General features: G+C 39.7%; 1 protein-coding gene across 3 annotated transcripts in view; it reads right to left on the bottom strand.

Annotated features, from left to right (window-relative positions):
* cfap70 (cilia and flagella associated protein 70) overlaps positions 1-19324 on the bottom strand; it is a 20358-nt gene extending 1034 nt beyond the window's left edge. The window contains exons 1-25 of one of the 3 annotated variants that reach the window (XM_037747166.1): positions 19120-19324; positions 16982-17168; positions 15690-15785; positions 15429-15517; positions 15214-15294; positions 14322-14507; positions 13865-14047; positions 11955-12049; positions 11330-11417; positions 10970-11107; positions 9845-9997; positions 9537-9638; positions 9225-9316; positions 7998-8058; positions 7687-7869; positions 7397-7528; positions 7171-7299; positions 6671-6804; positions 5576-5691; positions 4628-4819; positions 3576-3712; positions 3038-3190; positions 1532-1648; positions 1112-1201; positions 118-219 (exon numbers count right to left, since the gene is read on the bottom strand). In XM_037747166.1, the coding sequence (XP_037603094.1) occupies positions 118-219; positions 1112-1201; positions 1532-1648; positions 3038-3190; positions 3576-3712; positions 4628-4819; positions 5576-5691; positions 6671-6804; positions 7171-7299; positions 7397-7528; positions 7687-7869; positions 7998-8058; positions 9225-9316; positions 9537-9638; positions 9845-9997; positions 10970-11107; positions 11330-11417; positions 11955-12049; positions 13865-14047; positions 14322-14507; positions 15214-15294; positions 15429-15517; positions 15690-15785; positions 16982-17168; positions 19120-19197 (3114 nt within the window). In that variant the 5' untranslated portion in view covers positions 19198-19324. Of the gene's footprint in view, positions 1-117; positions 220-1111; positions 1202-1531; positions 1694-3037; positions 3191-3575; positions 3713-4627; positions 4820-5575; positions 5692-6670; positions 6805-7170; positions 7300-7396; positions 7529-7686; positions 7870-7997; positions 8059-9224; positions 9317-9536; positions 9639-9844; positions 9998-10969; positions 11108-11329; positions 11418-11954; positions 12050-13864; positions 14048-14321; positions 14508-15213; positions 15295-15428; positions 15518-15689; positions 15786-16981; positions 17169-19119 lie in introns of all 3 variants that reach the window. The other 2 variants (XM_037747156.1, XM_037747174.1) reach the window with 2 other exon arrangements.

Below are 19324 nucleotides of genomic sequence, written 5' to 3'. Positions count from 1 at the left end.
AGGCAATTTTTGGAGATTCTTTATAAGTGTCAACCCATTGTGTCATATCCTGTCTGGAAATATAGACTAATCTGGGAAACAGCGAGTGTGTGTTTTCAGGGCGTCGTCATCACTCACCCTGAGGCAGATCAGAGACAGGTAAGCCCACACCTCTGCGTTCTGGTTGTTCAAATGATTGGCCTCAGTCAGAGCTTCCTCAGCCTCCCACAGCTCCTCCAGCTACACAGACATACACACACAAACACAACCAAGGCTCACTTCCTTTACAAAGTTAATGAAACAACTCCACAGCTGTCTTGTTGGTGAACTACACAGTACATCCAAGAGTAACCTTAGGGGTTTGTTCACAGTAGAATCAGGACAGTACTTAAACTTTACAACCCCACTGTGAGGACAGGACTTTTCAGATGCTGAGTGAAATCACTGAGCACAGCAGTTTTGGTGAAGATATAACCCCAACGTTAACTTCCTTTAACACCGCAGGCTGTTCTCAAACCTCGTTCGTAGCTATACCTAAGAAAAGTAATGCACTGTAATTTGTGTATATCCCACGAAATCAATTCGTCTGTAATTAACGTAATTGTGAAGCAGGAAATATAAAGAGCAGCGAACGCCGTGTAGGGAGGCGGTAGGGAGGCGTAGGGCGGGATGGGTGGGCCGAAGAATACCAGACTTTCACCCAGGAGGCCGGCGTTTGTGTCCCGTGTGAAACCGGAAGTTAACATTAATTCATTTATCATGCAACTTACGTACTTAAGTAACGCCACTTCTAGAGTTTTTTTAAACTAAACCACAATCTTGTCCTAAACCTAACTTAGTAGTTTTGTTGCCTAAACCTAACGAAGTTGTTTCCTGTGAAGATGGAAGTTTATTTTGAATATGCATGCATGCTTGTTATATGTTTGCATGTAACAAGCGGAAAATTGACACCTGTTGCTGGACATTTGTAGGAAAACGAACGAAATAGGAGGAATAACTTTTTCGTAAGATATCATACGAACCGTTGTATGAAAATACGTTGAACACCGTATGGTCAGAAGATACGACTTGTAAATAAGACCGCTTTGGAGGCTTTCAAAACCAGAATTAAATTGCTGAGATGGAGTTTTACCTGATAACAGGCGGTGCCCAGGCCTAGCCAGGTAAGGCAGGACGGAGATTGCTCACAAGCCTGCAGGTAGACAACTTTGGCTTCCTCAAACTGAAAGTTAAAAACACAAAAATAAGAGATTTAATTACACTGTAGTTAGTTGCTTCACACAAGATGTTTTACAATGATGTGCTTTAACTTAAATTCAATATGAATAATTGTGATTTCTGCCTGGTTTCTGCAGCACTATGCTCTTTTTATGACACACTCACATGGTTATACACATTCATGTATAGCAATACAAGAGGAACTTTATCCTAATTGTGTTCAAACTTGTCCAATAAAACCCATTTGTGGTCTTTCCTGGAAATGCACCAGGCTGATTCATGAGTAAACTGTTTGACTGATCAGAGAGTAGTGAAGCTTGTCTCAATATCTGACCTTCCCCTGCTGGAGGTAGATGGATCCCAGGCGGAGGAGGACAAGGTGAGAGTCTGATGGCTGCTGCTGGAAGCGCAGGCTCAGCTCATAGCTCTCCTGGGCATCACTGAACATCCCCTGCAGGTAGTGACAGTGACCATTCAGCGCCCACGCATCCACATCCTGCTCACAGGGGGGACAACACTCCTCAGGTCAGGGCTCAGAAGAGATGCTAGTTTAATTATTGGTGCTAACTTTGTGTGTGTGGTCACATCACATTAATATTAACACACTAAACCAAACTAAAAAGGTTGTTCAAAGTTTATGTAAATTTGGACAAATGTTTGGGGATAAAGAAATGAAATCTTTCGAACAGCAATCATCTATCATCTATTTAGATTCTTCCAAGTAAGAAGTTACCCTTTTCATGTTTTCAAAAAGAGATCTATTCAAGATACAAATCCACTGATAAAATGTGGGCTTCAGATGTATGACTGTAGGGTCGAAAAAAAATTCTTAACTAAGATGGTTAAAATAATACAAGCTAACTATCGAGATAAACAAATTAATGTCAATGTAAAAAAATAATGGGAAAATGAATTTCCATGCATTATATCCCCAGCTGATAGCGAACAAATGTGCAAAAACACACATGAAACAACTAACTCTAACTATTGAAAATAATATACATGGAAGATTATAATTTGTTGCTTTAAGACACCCCAAATTCAAAGTAAGTACAAAGAAAATTTATCTTCAAGATGCTGGAATAATGTGAGCAGATGGCACAGTGATATATTTTGGTCATGTAAAGCCTTAAAGTGGCTTCTGGGGAAATTCCATTAGATAACTATCACATTTTTTTGGTATTTCTCTAAATAAAAACCCACTAATCTTACTGCTTGGGAAAATACCAGAAGAGATCAAGAAGAAACATTTGCACGTATTCCTAGTAATAAGGAATAAGGGTAGCGATAATTAAACAAATTACAAGGAATTGGTTAAAATTAACTCCAAATGGAAGGATCTTGTAGTACATGGAATGGAAAAAATAACCACGAGAATCAGAAATCAAGATCATATCTTTGAAGAAAGATGGGAAAAAAGGGGTTTGTGTGCAGCTCTGCCACCCAGTTGTTGTTTCATTTGTTATTGGTATAGTGTATCCTCTGACATTAATTCATCCACTATCTGTTTTTATCTTATTTGTATTTTATTCTATTTTGTATTATGCTCTGTAACTATATAATTTCTTAAAATTAAAATAAAAAAAGTCTTTCATCCATAGGCCTTTCAAAAGGACAGTAAATATTTAATATGTCGAAAGTCATGTCATCAGGTCAGTCAATTAAATTTCTGCTGCATACAAACAAAATTGAGATGAGAGAAGTTCATAAATCCCAAACTAAATGTGAGTCTTTGCTGCTAATGGAGCAGTACAGAAGCAGTGAATCATACTGGACATGTCACATTTTCCACCCAGTCCTTACTCAGTAATGTTGCAGCCAGTAGTCAGAGTGTGAGTACCTGGTCTCTGAGAGACAGCGCCTCTTTGAGGCTGGCGTCAGCACTGCAGTAGTCAGCTCTGAGCATCTGCAACTGGGCCAGATGACGAAGATAGGGGACACTGGGACCACCATCTGACAACAGCAGCTCCAGGGACAGAGTACGCTCCGCCATCTGACAACAGGAGGACAAAACAGTGGCTGCTGACAACTGCTAGCAACTACAACATGGGCATTTTGTTGTTTAATTTTTGTTGAAACTTTACTGCTGACCAATTGTAGCCACTGTTCATTTTAGCAAGACAATATAAATAAAACAGAAATGTATAATATAAAAAACTTGCAGCTTCTCCCTGTGATATTGTCCTTTTTTCACAATGTGTTTTGACTTTCCAAAAAAAGATTTCAACAATATGTCTTCTTTTCCACAACCAACTGTCTTTTTCCAGATGTTACTAAACTAAATTAAACTAAACTAAACTACACTCAACTAAACTAAACTAAACTAAACTAAACTTAGTGTCACAGAATGACACAGCAGTACTGTCGATAGCTTTTACCTGCAGGGCAAAGTTGTGCAGCAGGAAGTGAACCGTCTCTGTGTAAATGGTGGAGGAGAGTTTAGCTGGAGCTGATCTGGGGCTGGCAGTCTGTACTGGAGGCTCTCCTTGCACCTCTGAGTCCTGGTCTCCACAGTCTGGGTCTAGGAGAAAATGACGTATCACAGACAGAAGAGATGAGACGAGTCTTATAGGTGACAGAGTGCATCTAAACCGCTTATAGATTATGATGTATATCAACATTCTTTATCTTAACATGTTAACATTTTCTGTTTTCTATCCTGATAGATAACATTAAGTGCACAAGAATAGAAATGAAACAAAAGCTACAATCCATTACTATTTGAGAAGTTGTCCTTTGTCCGTTTCCTGTTATTTGAGATTTTATATCCCCTTTTCCGGTGCGATGCTATGTGTTAATTTATTAACATACAATTAATATGCTCTCCTCAAAGCCACCAGACTCCTGTCTGATACAACAGTGATTTTACCTCGCTGATTGTCGCAAAACACACTTCATTCAAACTCGACAGAAACCAAATAACACGCATCAAAACCGTCTTTTTTAGTCTTTCCACTGTTCCAACAATCACCAACTCTGGTTTGAGAGTTTGAAAGAGAGACTGAATAAGTAATAGATATAAAAAAAGAAGTAACCACCGTAACATTTCATTGTTTACTAACCCTGCTTCTGGTGCCGACCGATACACACCAGGAAAAAACCACAACAGAAAGGCTAGTGCAATGGTTTTAAAAAACCCTGCATATACACACTAATTTTGGTGGGAAAACCAGTCCTGTGTGGAAAATGTGAGATGTTTCAACACTGCAGATCCAGTAGAACAAAGGAGAACTGGAATCAGAAACACTTCAGGTACAAACTAAACCACTGGCACGGATATGAGACCAGAGTCGCCTCTAGCATTTTTGCTTTTCTCTCCAAGACTGGCATTCATGCCTGCTGCCTGGTTTCCCTCCATGAGACGAGAGAAAACACATGACTACATTCAGATGAAGAGACGTTACACCCTTTTGATCTCGCTGCATCTCACCTCTCTTAGCAGTGGGGGATTGACCTGCAGGCGTGGCCATCTCCTCTTCCTCTAGATGCTCTTCCTCCTTCTCATTTTCCTCCTCCCTGTCTGTTTTCTCCTCCTCTCTCTGGGTTGGCTTCTTTGCTTCTTTTGCCCTCAGAAAAGCCCTCTCAGCCAGGATGGGTTCGCTCTTGCTCTCATGGAGCAAACCTTGACAGCAGACCCAGAAACATGAAATGAGAGTATACAATTCCAAGCACGCATCTCTACTGCTTTACCGCTCAGGGTCATTTGGGGTCAAAGGATATAAATGTTATTCAACCAAAGTTGCTAAATGTTTATATTTGTGCAGATTTCTTATATCTTTGATATTTACCATGTTTGAGTATTTTCATCATGAGGTATTTTCTTTTGATTTTCCACTTTTAGCTTCACAAAAAGCAGAGAAACAGAGACTAAAGACTAAAACTCTGTACTGAAACCAGACGAATGAATTTAAAGTTTTCAGCTTTTAAACCCACCCACCTAAGGAAGTGAAACTCTGGGACTCAACACTGTCTTTAGATTAAGAATAAGAGGAAAACAACTGATCAAACAATTCAACTAATACAAATTCACACAGACAACATCATTCAAAGGGCCCTGTGTAGCCGTAGCCTCACAATAGCCTCCATCATATTGGTGGTAGACAGCACTGACTGACTGATATCCCATATTTGACAAGAGAGTGTCGGTATTAGCAACATATAAATATTTAGGTATTATTATTGATCAGATCTTGTTATTCAAAGCACACATTGAAAACCTTGTTTCCAAGCTGAAACATAAATTGAGCTTCTTTTACGTTTTATTACTGTCTGTGGAAATCTGGTACACCACTGTACTCTGTATGCTGCCGCTAAATGGCCATCTCTGTATGTCTGCAGACTTTTGCATTGGTTGGCTTTTAACCGACTTTCATCTCACCCAGCAGCGTCCAGGCCACCACACTAGAAGGGTCTATGCTGGCGGCTCTCTCCAGGAAGGTCTGGGCATCCGCATGATGCTCAAACGTCGCTGCCAAGACCCCACACATTATCAGGCTGGAGAAACACGAGAATACAGACACACGGGGTCTTGACAAAATAAAAGGTGATTTGACATTGCTAGTTATGCACTTTAAGTGATGAGGTAGTAGTGAATGAGTAGTAAAGTGAATGAGTTTGAGTGTTTAACCATTAACGTTGTTGCTATATTGCACTGATTAGGAGCACAGAACTGGAAAACTCTAACTACGTTTATGGTGTCCTGTTACACAATGCCAATAGACACCTGACAACTATTTTAATCTCAATGATGGATAAATCAGAATCAGCTTTATTTACCAAGTACACACATACAAGGAATTTGACTCCGGTTTTATGCATCGCTCTAAACGTGTTTACACAGAAGTAGAAAAAATAACAGCTAGGGACAAGGACAAAAAAAATGGACAAATAAAGGCATGGAATACACAGAAATGCTATGTACACAAGTGGTGATTAAATAGGTGTATATATAAATATTAATTAATTACCAACAATAAAATGAGAATTAAAATAAAACGTCTAGACACAAGTTAATTGTTCTGTAGGTTGTAGACAATGCAAATAGTGCAAAGAACTAAATACTGAATGGATATACATTGTCTGGATGATTATGAACAGTATGAACATGTTAAGATATCTATATGTACAGTGAGTAGGATTTATATTGACAGTGACAGATGATATGTACATATTAAAACAGGGAAAAAAAGTACATTAAAGACTGTAAATTATAATCTATAACAGTAGCAGCGGATATTTTGGTGTTAGAGTGTTATTGACAATGTATGACCGATTAAGTGTTACGGGAGGGAAAAAACTATTCTTGTGTCAGGTTGTTTTAGTGCACAGTGTTCTGTAGCGCCTCCCAGAAGGGAGAAGCTGGAACAGGTTGTGTCCAGGGTATTCATGATATACATACTCAGGATTTCAGTGCTGAGCTCATGACTATATACTGTATATATGTTGTTTTTAGTGTAGCTGGAGCATTTCTAACCTGGGTTTGTGTTCCTGCTGGATGGACACGGCGTCATGGAAACACTCTTTAGCCTTCATGTAGTCTCCGGTCAGCATGTAAAGGCTTCCCCACTCAAACTTGTGAGAAGGCTCATTGGGCTCCCTCACCACCAGCTGCAGGAAAACAAATACAAAAATGATTATTATTTTACCAGCCAGAGTCATTATCTACATAGAGATTATCATTAATCACTTCACAAAAACACTGATATACTCCAAGGATAATTATAGACAAACAGAAGCCAGTGTGCAAATTAAGGCATGACATTTGTGACAACCAATTGATTTATAGGTCTGGAAAGATGGATGTTTGTGATTGGTTGTCATCTCTGCTTTGTTGTATTTTATATTTTACTTTTTCTTTCTATCTTTTTAAACTATGACTACATTTTTTTGTTTTAAGTTTTCCAGCAAGTTCGTTTCCTCACTTACTATGAGCGAGGAGCAGAAGTATCAGGAAAGGTTAGTGTGCTATTGTACCTCTTGGTAGTACCGAACAGCCTGCTGATAATCCCCAGTAAGCTGAGCCTCTCTGGCAAAATGTCTGAGCTGAGAAGAACTCAACTGGATCTCACCCACGGGGACATCAACGACGTCATCTGAATAAATCTGGTGGTGAGGAGAGGATAAAAATGAACATAAATAAATATATATATACAGTATATACACATACAGTATACTGTATATGTGTGTGTGTATGTGTTACTTTGTTGAGAGCTGTGTGCATCTCATCCACCAGGTAGACATAGAGCTTGCTGACAAAAGCCTTTAGCTCCTGGGGGTCAGTGAATGGCTCCGTCCGCTGCATCTTGTCACGTACAATCCTAACCACTGCATGCTACACACCAGAAACAAACACACACACACATTTATGTGGTCAAGTAGTGACAGAGGAGCCACCACCAATAAAAAAACCTGATGGGATACAGATCCACTCTAAAAAACAGTTTCAGGGTTCCTGCGAGTTGCATCCAACCATCAGGAATGTGTTCTGACCTTCATCTGTTCCTTGAAGGTGAAGTATCTCGCAGAGACATTGAGCGTTCCCATCAGCTGAACCTTCTCTTGCTCCCGGTTGCAGCTTTCCAACGGCTTGCATCTTGCTCCAAACAATTCCTCATACTGGTCTGAAACATGGGCCACCACGTTGCCTACCTGCGTGTGGAAGTCCAGCACGGCCTGCAGGAGCACACAACCGTGGAGACAATTCAGCAAGTAAGCAACTCTCCACTGGTGTGTGGTTCATTTGAGTGTGTATCGCTGTGTCTGTGTATGTACATGTGTATGTATATATATCTGTGTTTTACTCTTTCTGCTCTGCTAGGACCCGCTTGAAGTGGAGGTCTGGGTGGGATCAACGCCTTCACCCTGCAGGAAATAGAGACACATGTCAGCACATTCTCACCCATTCATGTTCCACAGAAAACCAAGGCAAAGAGTACAGAAGCAAAGAGACTAAACTCTGGTGCTTTTTTGACAATAGTTGATAAATGGTGCTGCGGTAGCGTTGCCGCCGTTTTGGACTGAAAACGCCAGTCAATAGAAATGGATGTATAAAGAGATGTCTGTAAATCAGAGGATAATTTTTTTGAGTTAAATCAACTTCCCAGTACGAACACTTAAATAGTCCTCATTTAAATTAATATGTCCTAAAAGTTATGTTCCTCGGCATTATGAACGTGCATCAGACCCACGGGACTGCACCGCCCTGCAAGCTCATATGACATATTCAGTCCTGCCAGCTTCCTGCTAGCTGTATGCGGCTGTAATAATGATTGTATTAGCTGTAATTAATCACTTTTATCATCTTATAATACACCCATGGGCTGTGTGCTGTAAGCCTGTACCGTGGTGGATGTATTAATGTCTCTGTTCCCAAACAACTGGCTATCGGCCAGTAGCTAGTAGTGCTAGTAGCATAAAATAATCTGAATTTAACGTAGTATTAGCAAATAATTTACATTAATTGTGGGCTATTACTAATACATCCACAGTCTGTGGTCTATTGTACATCTATTTTGGAGGTCCATGACATGAAAGAGATTGAGATTGCTCTCAAAATCTGTGTGCTGTATTTTTCTAACTTCCATTTATGCTCCTCTGGGACGCGGCCGGGCAAAAAAGTTTCATTAATAAATAATCAGGTAAGGAAATAGTTATAATAGTATGCATATTTATATTTGTATTGTTTAACACAGGCCATTTCGGTAGAGACATTAAATATGACAATAGAATAGAAATATATATATTTTTTTGCTTTTGTACGCCACTTTGTAGGCGGACGTTTTACTGGCGTCCGGTGGTGCTGCTGGGCGCTGATGTTGCAATGGAACGAACAATTGGCTTTCACTTCCTATCAATATACATTCTTTTAACAAAGGGGCAACGACCAAATGTAATAGACCAGAGTGCAATTGGGTGTAAATCTGTCACTATTAGAAGTGGGGCCTTTAAATGAGAAAGAATTCAGTCTAACGCTGACAGTGTAACCAATAGAACAAGGTTAAATTTAGATGATTTATTTAACACATTACCTTCTGGACAGCTCCTCTGGACATGTTTTGGGTACCAGTGGTTTCTCCAAGGCTATCTCAATGATAATATAAGTTCTGGAATCCACGTACATCTGCTATTAACAGGAATGAGGTGTTAATATGCTAAAGGATTTCCAAAATACTGCATAACAGCAAGCATTTTAACTGGATAGGCTTATAGTATATTACAGTATTAAGGATGTGGATCACTGGATCTGTATTGAACTGTAACTACAACCACAGTTTCCAGTAAATGATGCCTAATGTGTAATACTGTACAGAGTTGTGTTGCTGTTTATAGTGGAAGCTTACATTTCCCTCCACATTGACGTGCGGCTCAATTTCGGCCGCGCAGTCGGCTGTGATGTCAGCCGCGCTGTCGGCTCCAGCCATCCTGCTTTGATTACTAGATTGCTGCCATAATGAAAACAGGTTACATTAGAGTAATAATAATAAAATAATCAACCACTGGGTTTTGCTAAAGTTGTAAAGCTTTCAAAGGCTTTCAAGGACTTGTTTTACAGCACATGTCTTATATGATTTTCCAAGGCCCTGGAAAGTCAATTAACTAAAAATTCATGTTAAAATTCATCTCTTCTGACCATCACAACATTGCTGACCTTTTTGACCGGCTCCTTGGAATCCTTCGTTCCCCGTCCATCCAAGTTCTTCCCGGCCTTCCTCCTGCAAGAGGCAGCTGAGCCAGCACGAGTTTTGACCTGGCAGCCTACAGCCTTGGCGTAATCCTTTAACACACTGATTCTCCGCTTGGCCTGAAGGTACAAGATCAATGACAAACTCACTTTAATAGAGTAACAACATTTCACACCCCAGGGGAGCAGTATTAGGGTTATCTAGTAGTTATTTATGTATGTATCATGACACAGCAGGAATATCTATGCTTTATACATCGTATGGGCTTATTTCTGTACTGGACACACAGAGATGGAACAGATATTGATAATTTCATCAGACACGTATTTCCAGGAAGTGTTAGAACTCCATTCATGTATAGATAATTTCCTGACATTGGGCCTCATGCAGCAACAGTCTCTTAAATTTCTCTCATATTTTCCTCTTAATTTTCTGTTAAGATAAAAAATAAGAGAGGTCAACTCCAGATGCACCAAACATTCTTAACCATCCAAATCTGCTCTTACCCAGGTGTGCTGAATGATGAATCCCACGTAAATTGGAGGTATGTGGCCGATTGTTTATTAGCATAGGTAATAATTGATATGAACACTATATAAGAACAGGTATTTGCATCAGTAACACCCTATATAAGGGCATACATTTGCATACCCACTAAACAATATAGGGCAGGTGTTGAGCCATGTGAAAAAACTCTGGCACTTTCCCAAGAATTGGAGAGGAAAAAATGCTTTAAGAAGAAGAACTTAAATAAGATAAGATAAAATAGATAGATAGATAGATAGATAGATAGATAGATACAATTTAAAAATGTTTTTTCTTATCTTGTTAAGAGTGCTCTCGACCACTCTTACCTAAGAGAAGAGCAAAACTAAGAAAACATTGGTGAATCCCAGAAATCATTGGGGACTAACAAAATAAGAACAAATAGTGGATACAAACAAAAATAAGAGAAAATGTGTTCTTATATCCCTTCCTGCATGAGGCCCATTATGCGATGCTTGATCCAGTAACTACATACCCAGATCAAGAACTATAAATAAAGGAACAAAAATGAAAGAAAATTAGTTGTATGTGTATATTTGTGTGACCTGTTTCAGCATCTCGGCCTGGGAGAAGGGCAGAATGCTGTACGCTCCTCGGATGCGGCTGACTCCAGGATAGAGCAGCCGCCCCATGTCCACAAACGCCAAGCCATGGCAGGGGATCTCTGGGTTATCTTCAGATATCTACACACACACACACACACACACACACACTTTTAAACAATTTATTTATGTCCACATAGATAAATTGTAAACTTGAATGCATTTTGTCTGAAACGATTGTGGATGTTGTCCCCCATTTCTTACATTTGGTTCAGGCTAGAGAGCCAACACTGCAGGGTTAATACAGTACAGACAGAGAGGGGGCATTTCTGGACCTTTGCTTTGATAACAAAGCTGTCTCACCATCTTGATTTCTGCCTTTGCCAGCGGAGCCAACGTCCTCATTATCTCCACCGGCCACAGTCTGCACTCAGTGATCTTCTGCCGCAGCCTGAATGTGGATACACATATTTTCAGATCTTTTTCTCCATCTCTATGTCTCTTTCTGTATTTTATGCTGGTGATATTTCTACACCTGATGCTGCAATCCCATCACATACATTCAGATTTTCTTCTATGTATGTATGTTGCTATAACTCATTAATATTTCCCAAGCAATTATTTGTTGCCGTAGTGACCAGTTTTCTTCACAGGGATTTGACATTTATTCTAAGCATTAAAACTTTTAACTTCAGTGTTACACATATCACAGAATCCCAAGTTTATTGCATAACCCTGAGGTAAAGTGACTTCCACGACTTCCTGATTTCCTTTCCATTTGGCCTGAAATGTATTGAATGAGGAAACTAACTTATCAAGTACACTCTGCTATAATTCTGAAATGCGGTTATTTTGAAGAAATTACAGCCAGAGCTCCAAAAAATTGATGACGGACTTTCCCTTTCTAGAATAATCTCTTAAAAGTCATGGCCAGCAGGTATGATGGTCAGATAGGAGGAGGAGGAGGAGTGAGTTGTGTGTAGCTGACCTGCTAGTTCCTCCTGCATCCAGGAAGCAGCGCATCTCTGTATCCCAGCTCACCCTGTTCTTCGTGGTCTCTGCCTCATTGCGAAACTCCCGGTCCTGTAGGAGAATTTAGACCTTTAGCCCTGTAACTGACCGTGTAACTGAGCCTGCTTCCATGCTGAGTTCATTTAAATGGAAAAAGTGTCAATCAGTGTTGATGGTAAATGTAGTTGATTGAAGCAATAAATTCCTCAGTTTGTGCTATATTGACAGAGAAAGCTGAGTTTACAGCAAAATCTGTTGTTCTTCCTGCATCCAGCTCTGTCATTTGACATGACAGTGACATAGTTGGAGGCAAAGAAGAACTACAGACTACTATTTGAGCTTTCTCAGGGTAGTAGGCTGTCCTTGACCAAAGAAATTCTTAGTCGACTAACACTCGTACGATTTAATCGACACTTCTGTAAAACTGAGTTTCTCCACAAAGAATCACACAAAAGCTCCACTTTAAATCTTGTGTTTACCAGAGATGTGCTCATAAGTTTCTTGGAAATAAGTCATTCAGCATGTAAAAAGCATAAAAAACGACTAATCAATTAAAGAAATTTTAGTCAATTAAGACAAAAACGACCCATTAGTGGACTAATCGACGAAGAGGGATCGGCCATACTGGGTAGCCAGGGGTTGTGCTCTAGATGCCGCTCAAAAACAGAACTACCCTGTTCTCTTTGTTTGTATTGCACCTGCGAAAATGGCTACTCAAAAGATGAGTGCAGAGGATGTTATGGACGAGAATACATTTTACAGTGTTTTGGCTGACTCGAATATTCAGCCGTAATTTATTCGGGCCAGAGTATACGGCCGAAGAAATGCAGCAGATAGAGGCCGAGGGTTGTGGCTGCAGTGGGGAGGATATGGCCGCCGGGGACCCTCCAGAACCTGAGCTGCAGAGAGAAAACACTGACTGGGTGTTGTAAGAGTAGTGTAGCTCATTTGGAGAAGAGCAGAGCCGGTACTGTAGTGTGTGTGTGTGTGTGTGTGTGTGTGTGTGTGTGTGTGTGTGTGTGTATGGGCGTAGGGAGTGTATGGGTCAATATAGCAGGCACTGAGGAATTTATTGCTTCAATTGACTATTTACCATCAACACTGATTCGACATCCACATAAAAAGTGCAGAATTTTCCCTTTAATCATTTTAGATGTTCCAGTCTTCTACAGAATTAAATATGCTACTATGGGCAATTTACTTTTCCTACTTTTCATTTTTTTTTAATTTAATTTAATTTTTATTTGGAAAAGACAATATCACAGTGTGTACAAAACTTTTCAGATATGTATACCTAACACTCTATTCCAGTTGTTATATACATGTACAGTATATATGCGTATGCACGAAAAGAGGAATGCACATGCCGCACTACCTGTGGGTCATAACTCAGTCCTCTGTAGAACTGAAGGTCCTCCATCTTCCTAGATCATGTAACCGTGTATACCCCTCCACATGAACCGATTTAACACATGTACACACACACACACACGTATACAGCCTACATGCATATACGTACTTCTCCTTTAACCTGTCAGCAGTTATGTTTAACTTTCTTACATATGCCCATCCCACACTCTATTAAATATGTAACTATAAACAGTAGAATCAAGAGAGCTGACATTTCTTCCTCACTATTCTCATCAAGAAGAGGGAACTTTTAATATTTTTAAGGCACTTAAACTTCTCATATAAGCCTCTGTGTCAAACTACTGCCGTTTACCTTAAAGTCTGGTCATATCTATTAAATGAAAGGTCTATATATGACATCCCTCACTTTTTCGCAGTTCCATATTTTGACAATTAGTGGCAGTGATGTTATGTACCATACTGCAAAATCTATCAGTGCACCAAAGCATTCCAGGTGCAGGCCACATTTGCAGTTACCTCTAAGCCAGTCAGCTCGCCGTCCTCCTGCTCTATGGGCTCTGGCTGGAAAAAGGCACCAGGCAGGTAGTGGTTCCCGGGGACCAGCAGGGCCTGATGGGGACTCTTCCTCTGTCGGCACATCTCTTCCCTCTGCCCTCCCGCCTTCAGCTGCCCCTCAGAGAACATCAGCACCTGTTCTTTCTGGGAGTCAGAGGAATCATACAGCCACAGTGTTAAAATCCTTCTCTCTGGAAATATTCAGATTTGCAGTTGGTCTCAATGGGGCACATACAATACAATGCAGCATGACAATCTTAAGATCATAATGGGTTAAAATGTCACTACATTTTCTTTTCTTGGAGGGCTACGCTTGCTTAAAATGGCACAAAATAAATGTAATATGACTGTCTTTGGGTCTGTTCAGTAAAACAGCTTAAAGAAGCTACATGAGGACAGACTACAGTGTAACATTCACCTGTGCAGTAAGCGGGACCTCCAGGGCAGCAGTGTACCAGGGAGTGGGGGCAGGGCCAGACTGCAGCATCCATGACTCAGGGATGGAGTAGGCCGTCTCCACAGTTACCTTCAGCAGGTTGGAGGCTGAGAGTTCAGCCTCAGACAGCACTGGATCTGACACACTGACACACACATCCAGGGTCGACTGCCAAAGGGGGTCAAATCATGAGGCACAGTCACGTTTTATTTATAAACGGTTTCATTACATTGTCTGCACATGCCATTATAAGGTTAAAGGCCTTAAAATGTGCTAGAAGTGCTTTTCCAAACACTGGTGGGAAAATATTGAGCCATTTTATTTTTGGGCCCAAAAATTAGCCAAATTTAAAGATACTAGCCTCTAGTCTAAGCACAATAAATCACAGATTTGACACACAGTGATGAAACATTTGGTAGGGACATATAATAATGTCCATGACTAAAGTTTGCAGTTCAACATAGCCTTGTTGAGACCCAGAAGCCCTCAAGAAAATTGAAACCCACCTTAAACACTAGGTGCAATACAGTCTTAAAACATATTTTGTTTCCAAAGTGGCCTATTTAACAAAATCCATTTTCTTGTCCACAAGAAAATAAGTCTGAAATTTGTTCGATTATAATGATTCTTATCTTTTTCTACCTTTCTTTTACTATTCTTTCAAAATGTGCACCCCTTATATGCCACATGTCTATATGGATGAAATAACTGCACTGCAGCTCACTGTGAGTAAGTGTGATTAGAGACCGCGACATAGGAATGCCACAAGACCTTTTTCCATATGACAGTAAAAGATGTAACTTGGTGACATGTTGGAGGTTTGATATTCACCCAGACTGTAACTGTACTAGCCCTGGTGAGTTGATGTGATTACCTTCCTCTTGCTCTTTAAAATGACTTGGTTGGCCACCTGCTTCTGTCTGGCTCTAATTGCTTTCTCCACATTTGGGCTGCTCTGTGATTGTAAAACATTCATTGATTAAACGGCAAAAATACAGAGGGTGTGACCTTTCCGTTATCTAAAGTAGCTGTGACCCTGCCCCTAATAATAACTGAGTGATATTAATGTAGAGTCATTAATCAACCGACCGTGCAGCTGGATTCTGGGGAGGACTCTTTGGCTGAGGTGCTAGTGACTACTGGATTCAGAGGGACTCTGGACGAGAAGCTGCACTGACCTGAAGACAGAAGAGAAAATCATTCCAACAGTGAAAGTGCTGCCCTGTAAGGAAAGCTCTTTGGCTCTTTGAAGTCAGTTTGATGTGGAGTCCACATAAAGCAACCAGAGATACACTGGTTTGTTTTTTTTACATTATAAAAACATATCATTTCTGACAGGTACAGCTGTACCTTGTAGCAGCGGCAGCAGATCGACCACAGCTTGGCCCAGCACCGCTGTCTTCGCCTCAGCTTTCTTCGCCTCAGGCAGGAACTCTCTCACCGTCACTGACCACAACAAAACCCTTCACATTAAACAATGCTGTGAAAATGGAGGGCTGCATTGGACCTGCTGTGTCAAGGCAGGGTATTGTCACAGAATAATTATTGGATGGTTGACAAACCTGCCAATAATGCTATCATAAATATTGCCATCAACTGACAACAAAAGTTTTAATGTTATTTTTCGCAGTTACTTAATTGTGTGAAGAATCCTGTTCCTATATCTTTTTGGTACATCCTATTTTTTTTTAATATAGAGGCCCCTCTATTTAATTCTAGCCATATAGAAAGTATGACAGCCATAGGCTTGATGTTATTCTTATGAGCTGCGAGGTACTTAGCTATATTATTGATTGATAAATGTTGGTATATGCATTTTTGTATATATTGTTGTAAATTATGTATATTTGTGTTTTTCTTAATATACATGTAACATTACCTGTGATTATATTTGGGATATTTGGGTCACTGGCAGTATCATGTGACTATCATGTAACCAGACCGTTACCTTTTTAAGATGCCGTCTCTGTGCAGATTTATTAAGTCTGAAATAGAGCATCTGCTTGAAACCTCACTAACAAAGATGTGCCAATAAATTGCACTTAAAGGGAGCTACAGTGTGAAAACCTTCTTCTACACTTTTCATTGCTGTCTTCTACTGGTCCAGCACCGGCCTACTACGGTTCTGGATGCGCCCAACCACCTTATATTGTTTATTTTTTGCAGTTAAACCAGTTCTTCTGAAATGTAACGTCAACAATAAATGAAAATATTTAGCCAGTGTAAAACTTACAATAAGGCTACATATTGGGATTTCTTGTAGCTGGTTTGTTTTGTCTGTTGGTTATGAGCTATGAAGTAACTAAACTCCATGTAAATTCCAATTTTGAATTTACAAATTGCAGGCTGGCACAGGTTGTAAGACAGCAGTATGAAACATTTTCTGCGTTAAAATAACAATATATCAACTTTATGAATTCTTCAGCAGCCTAAATCTGGACATAATCAGATAAGCTAAGAGTAGCTTTCAAAGAAACGCTGGTGGCCAATTTGTCATGGCAACAACAAGAATTGACGAAAGTTGAAAGAAGAGATGGAGTGAAACTAAATGTTTAGAAATGTCAGTGTCAGATGCTCGTTAGCTCCACTGTCAGTTATGTCAGATATCAAGACACAGAACAACATTTTCGATCTCAACTTACATATGAGGGGTTCATGGGCGATGTCACTGAGAGCCTGAGAGTTACTGGGGCAGTGGAAGCTGCAGGTAAAGTCGAAGTCAACGCGCTGCTCTGCAGGGTCGACCTGCTTCTTCTCTGACTCTCCCAGCACATTTCCAGCCAATTCAACCTGCAGAAAGCTCTGGAAGCTCTCTGCCTTTTTCCCTTGCTGAAAAGAAAAGAATATGTAACATCAGGTGGATACTGTCATCCACACACCTTCTCAGCCTCAGCGAGTCTTTCTAACGTTGTTTTATTTGCCCCGGATGCTGATACCAGTCATTTAAATTCCAGTAGGCCTACTGAGCCCTGACCCAAAGTTTATATTAAACTAAACAATAAAGTTTGGATTACATTAAAGGTAGTAAAGCCACTCCAGTTTAGGTAACATGTACTTGACATAATGTCAAAAGCATATTCAGTGAGTTTCCCGTATGAGACCTGTAGCTCGGCAGGGATGGCTCTTTGATTAGTTGGTTTGATGTCTCTGAAAAGTCAAAATGGCCTAGGGAAGTGAAACTGGTACTGGATGCAAACACTGTTTGCTACTCAATAAGAAAATGTACAGTAAGTTTGAAAATATATAAAGACAGGTGAACTGGACAAACACATATCAGCTCACTTTGAGTTTTCTCATTTGGCAAAGACACAGATTAAGGATCAGAGATGATGGTAATGAATGTTACATGACAATTTAACCTAATATTTTGGTGATTGCAATTTTGAGACGGGTGCTTTACATAATGTCAAATCTTGAATGCATCACTTGTATTGTATTGAGTGTTTTTCAAATGTGGTATTTCCCAAGTTTACTAAGTGAAGTTTGTGAGTACTTTCCCCCCACTGGTGAATGTATTAATATACAGCTATACTAATACTGCCACTTGTAGGCCTATAACCAGGGGGAAATATAATAAAAACTGAGTGAAACATTAGTAAATTGATTTCATAATTTTCTTAGCTCATACAACTCTAACTAAATCTTTGTGAAATAAAATAAACAATAACTGAATTAATTAATAATTGTATTTTTGTGTCTTATCATTTGTATGACCCATGAGATTATTGAGGCACATTAAATCAACAACAAACTAAAAATACAAGCAGCCTAGGGGATGTCCAACAAATGTATTTAAGATAAGATAAGATATTCCTTTATTAGTCCCGCAGTGGGGAAATTTGGAGAGCAGCAAAGGGGATAGACCAAAAAACAAGATGCATCAGCTAACACAGTAAAAAAAAAAGAGCTAAACAAAGTGTAACAAAATATGAATCATTTAAATAGAAGGAAGTATAAAAATAGGAGCAATATATACAGTATTGACAATAAACAGACTATTAACAAAATTGCATAAGTGGAAAATGATATTGCACAGTGAGAATGAATGAATGAATGAATGAATGAAATTCCACCTGAAAATATCAGGTTATTGTCAGTTTGTTGGTGTGTAAGTGGTCTACTGGGAGCAGTGCAGGTTGTGGTCTACTGGGAGCAGTGCTGGTTGTGGTCTACTGGGAGCAGTGCTGGTTGTGGAGTCTGACAGCTGCAGGAAGGAAGGACCTGCGATAGTGCTCCTTCACACACTTTGGGTGGAGCAGTATATTATATTATAATATTATAAGTATATTAGTCTCACATAAATACAAACAAAGCCTGCATTTACACACCAATTCACATCAGTTCAAATAACATAACCTATAAAAATCCACTTAAATTAGATTGTAAGGAAGGAGGGCAGTCCTGCCTTATAATTACATAATAGCTCAAAACTGAACCACAACATAACTGTTAGCTAAATAACTGAAATGTTTGGTCAACAACGTTTGCTAACCAACACAATCTGAGTGATAAACACACACATGCCTTTCCCAGACTGTTGTTTGATAACAGTCAGTAACGGATGGTGGTGGTATGTTGGAGTTAACTTGCTGTCTTCTTTTGGTTTATTTAGCTAAACTAATAGGTCAAATGCACATTCATAAACACCTGTTGAGCCACTTCTGTTGCTTTAGCCATCATTGGTTAGCTAGCCTACGTCATTTAAGGTCAGTTAGTTAGCTAGTTAGCATGTGTGAAGTTCCTCACTTTTATTACACTAACTAAAGTTGAACGAGCTTACCAGGTTATTTCCACGGATGACAGTTATCTTTATAGTTTTACAGTTTGTATCTGCAGTATTTCCAGGCGTCCACATCATGTGTAGACTAATGATAGACTAATGATAGACTAATGATAGATTAATGATAGACTAATGATAGACTAACTCGGTAACGTTAACTAGCTGTTTTGAGTCCTGGTTGCTTCTTGTGGTTGCCTAGGCACTC

The sequence above is a fragment of the Sebastes umbrosus genome, chromosome 2 (assembly GCF_015220745.1).
Source record: "Sebastes umbrosus isolate fSebUmb1 chromosome 2, fSebUmb1.pri, whole genome shotgun sequence".
Taxonomy (NCBI): Eukaryota; Metazoa; Chordata; class Actinopteri; order Perciformes; family Sebastidae; genus Sebastes; species Sebastes umbrosus.
Note: the sequence above shows the minus strand (reverse complement) of the source record. Positions and strands in the feature narration are given on the sequence as shown.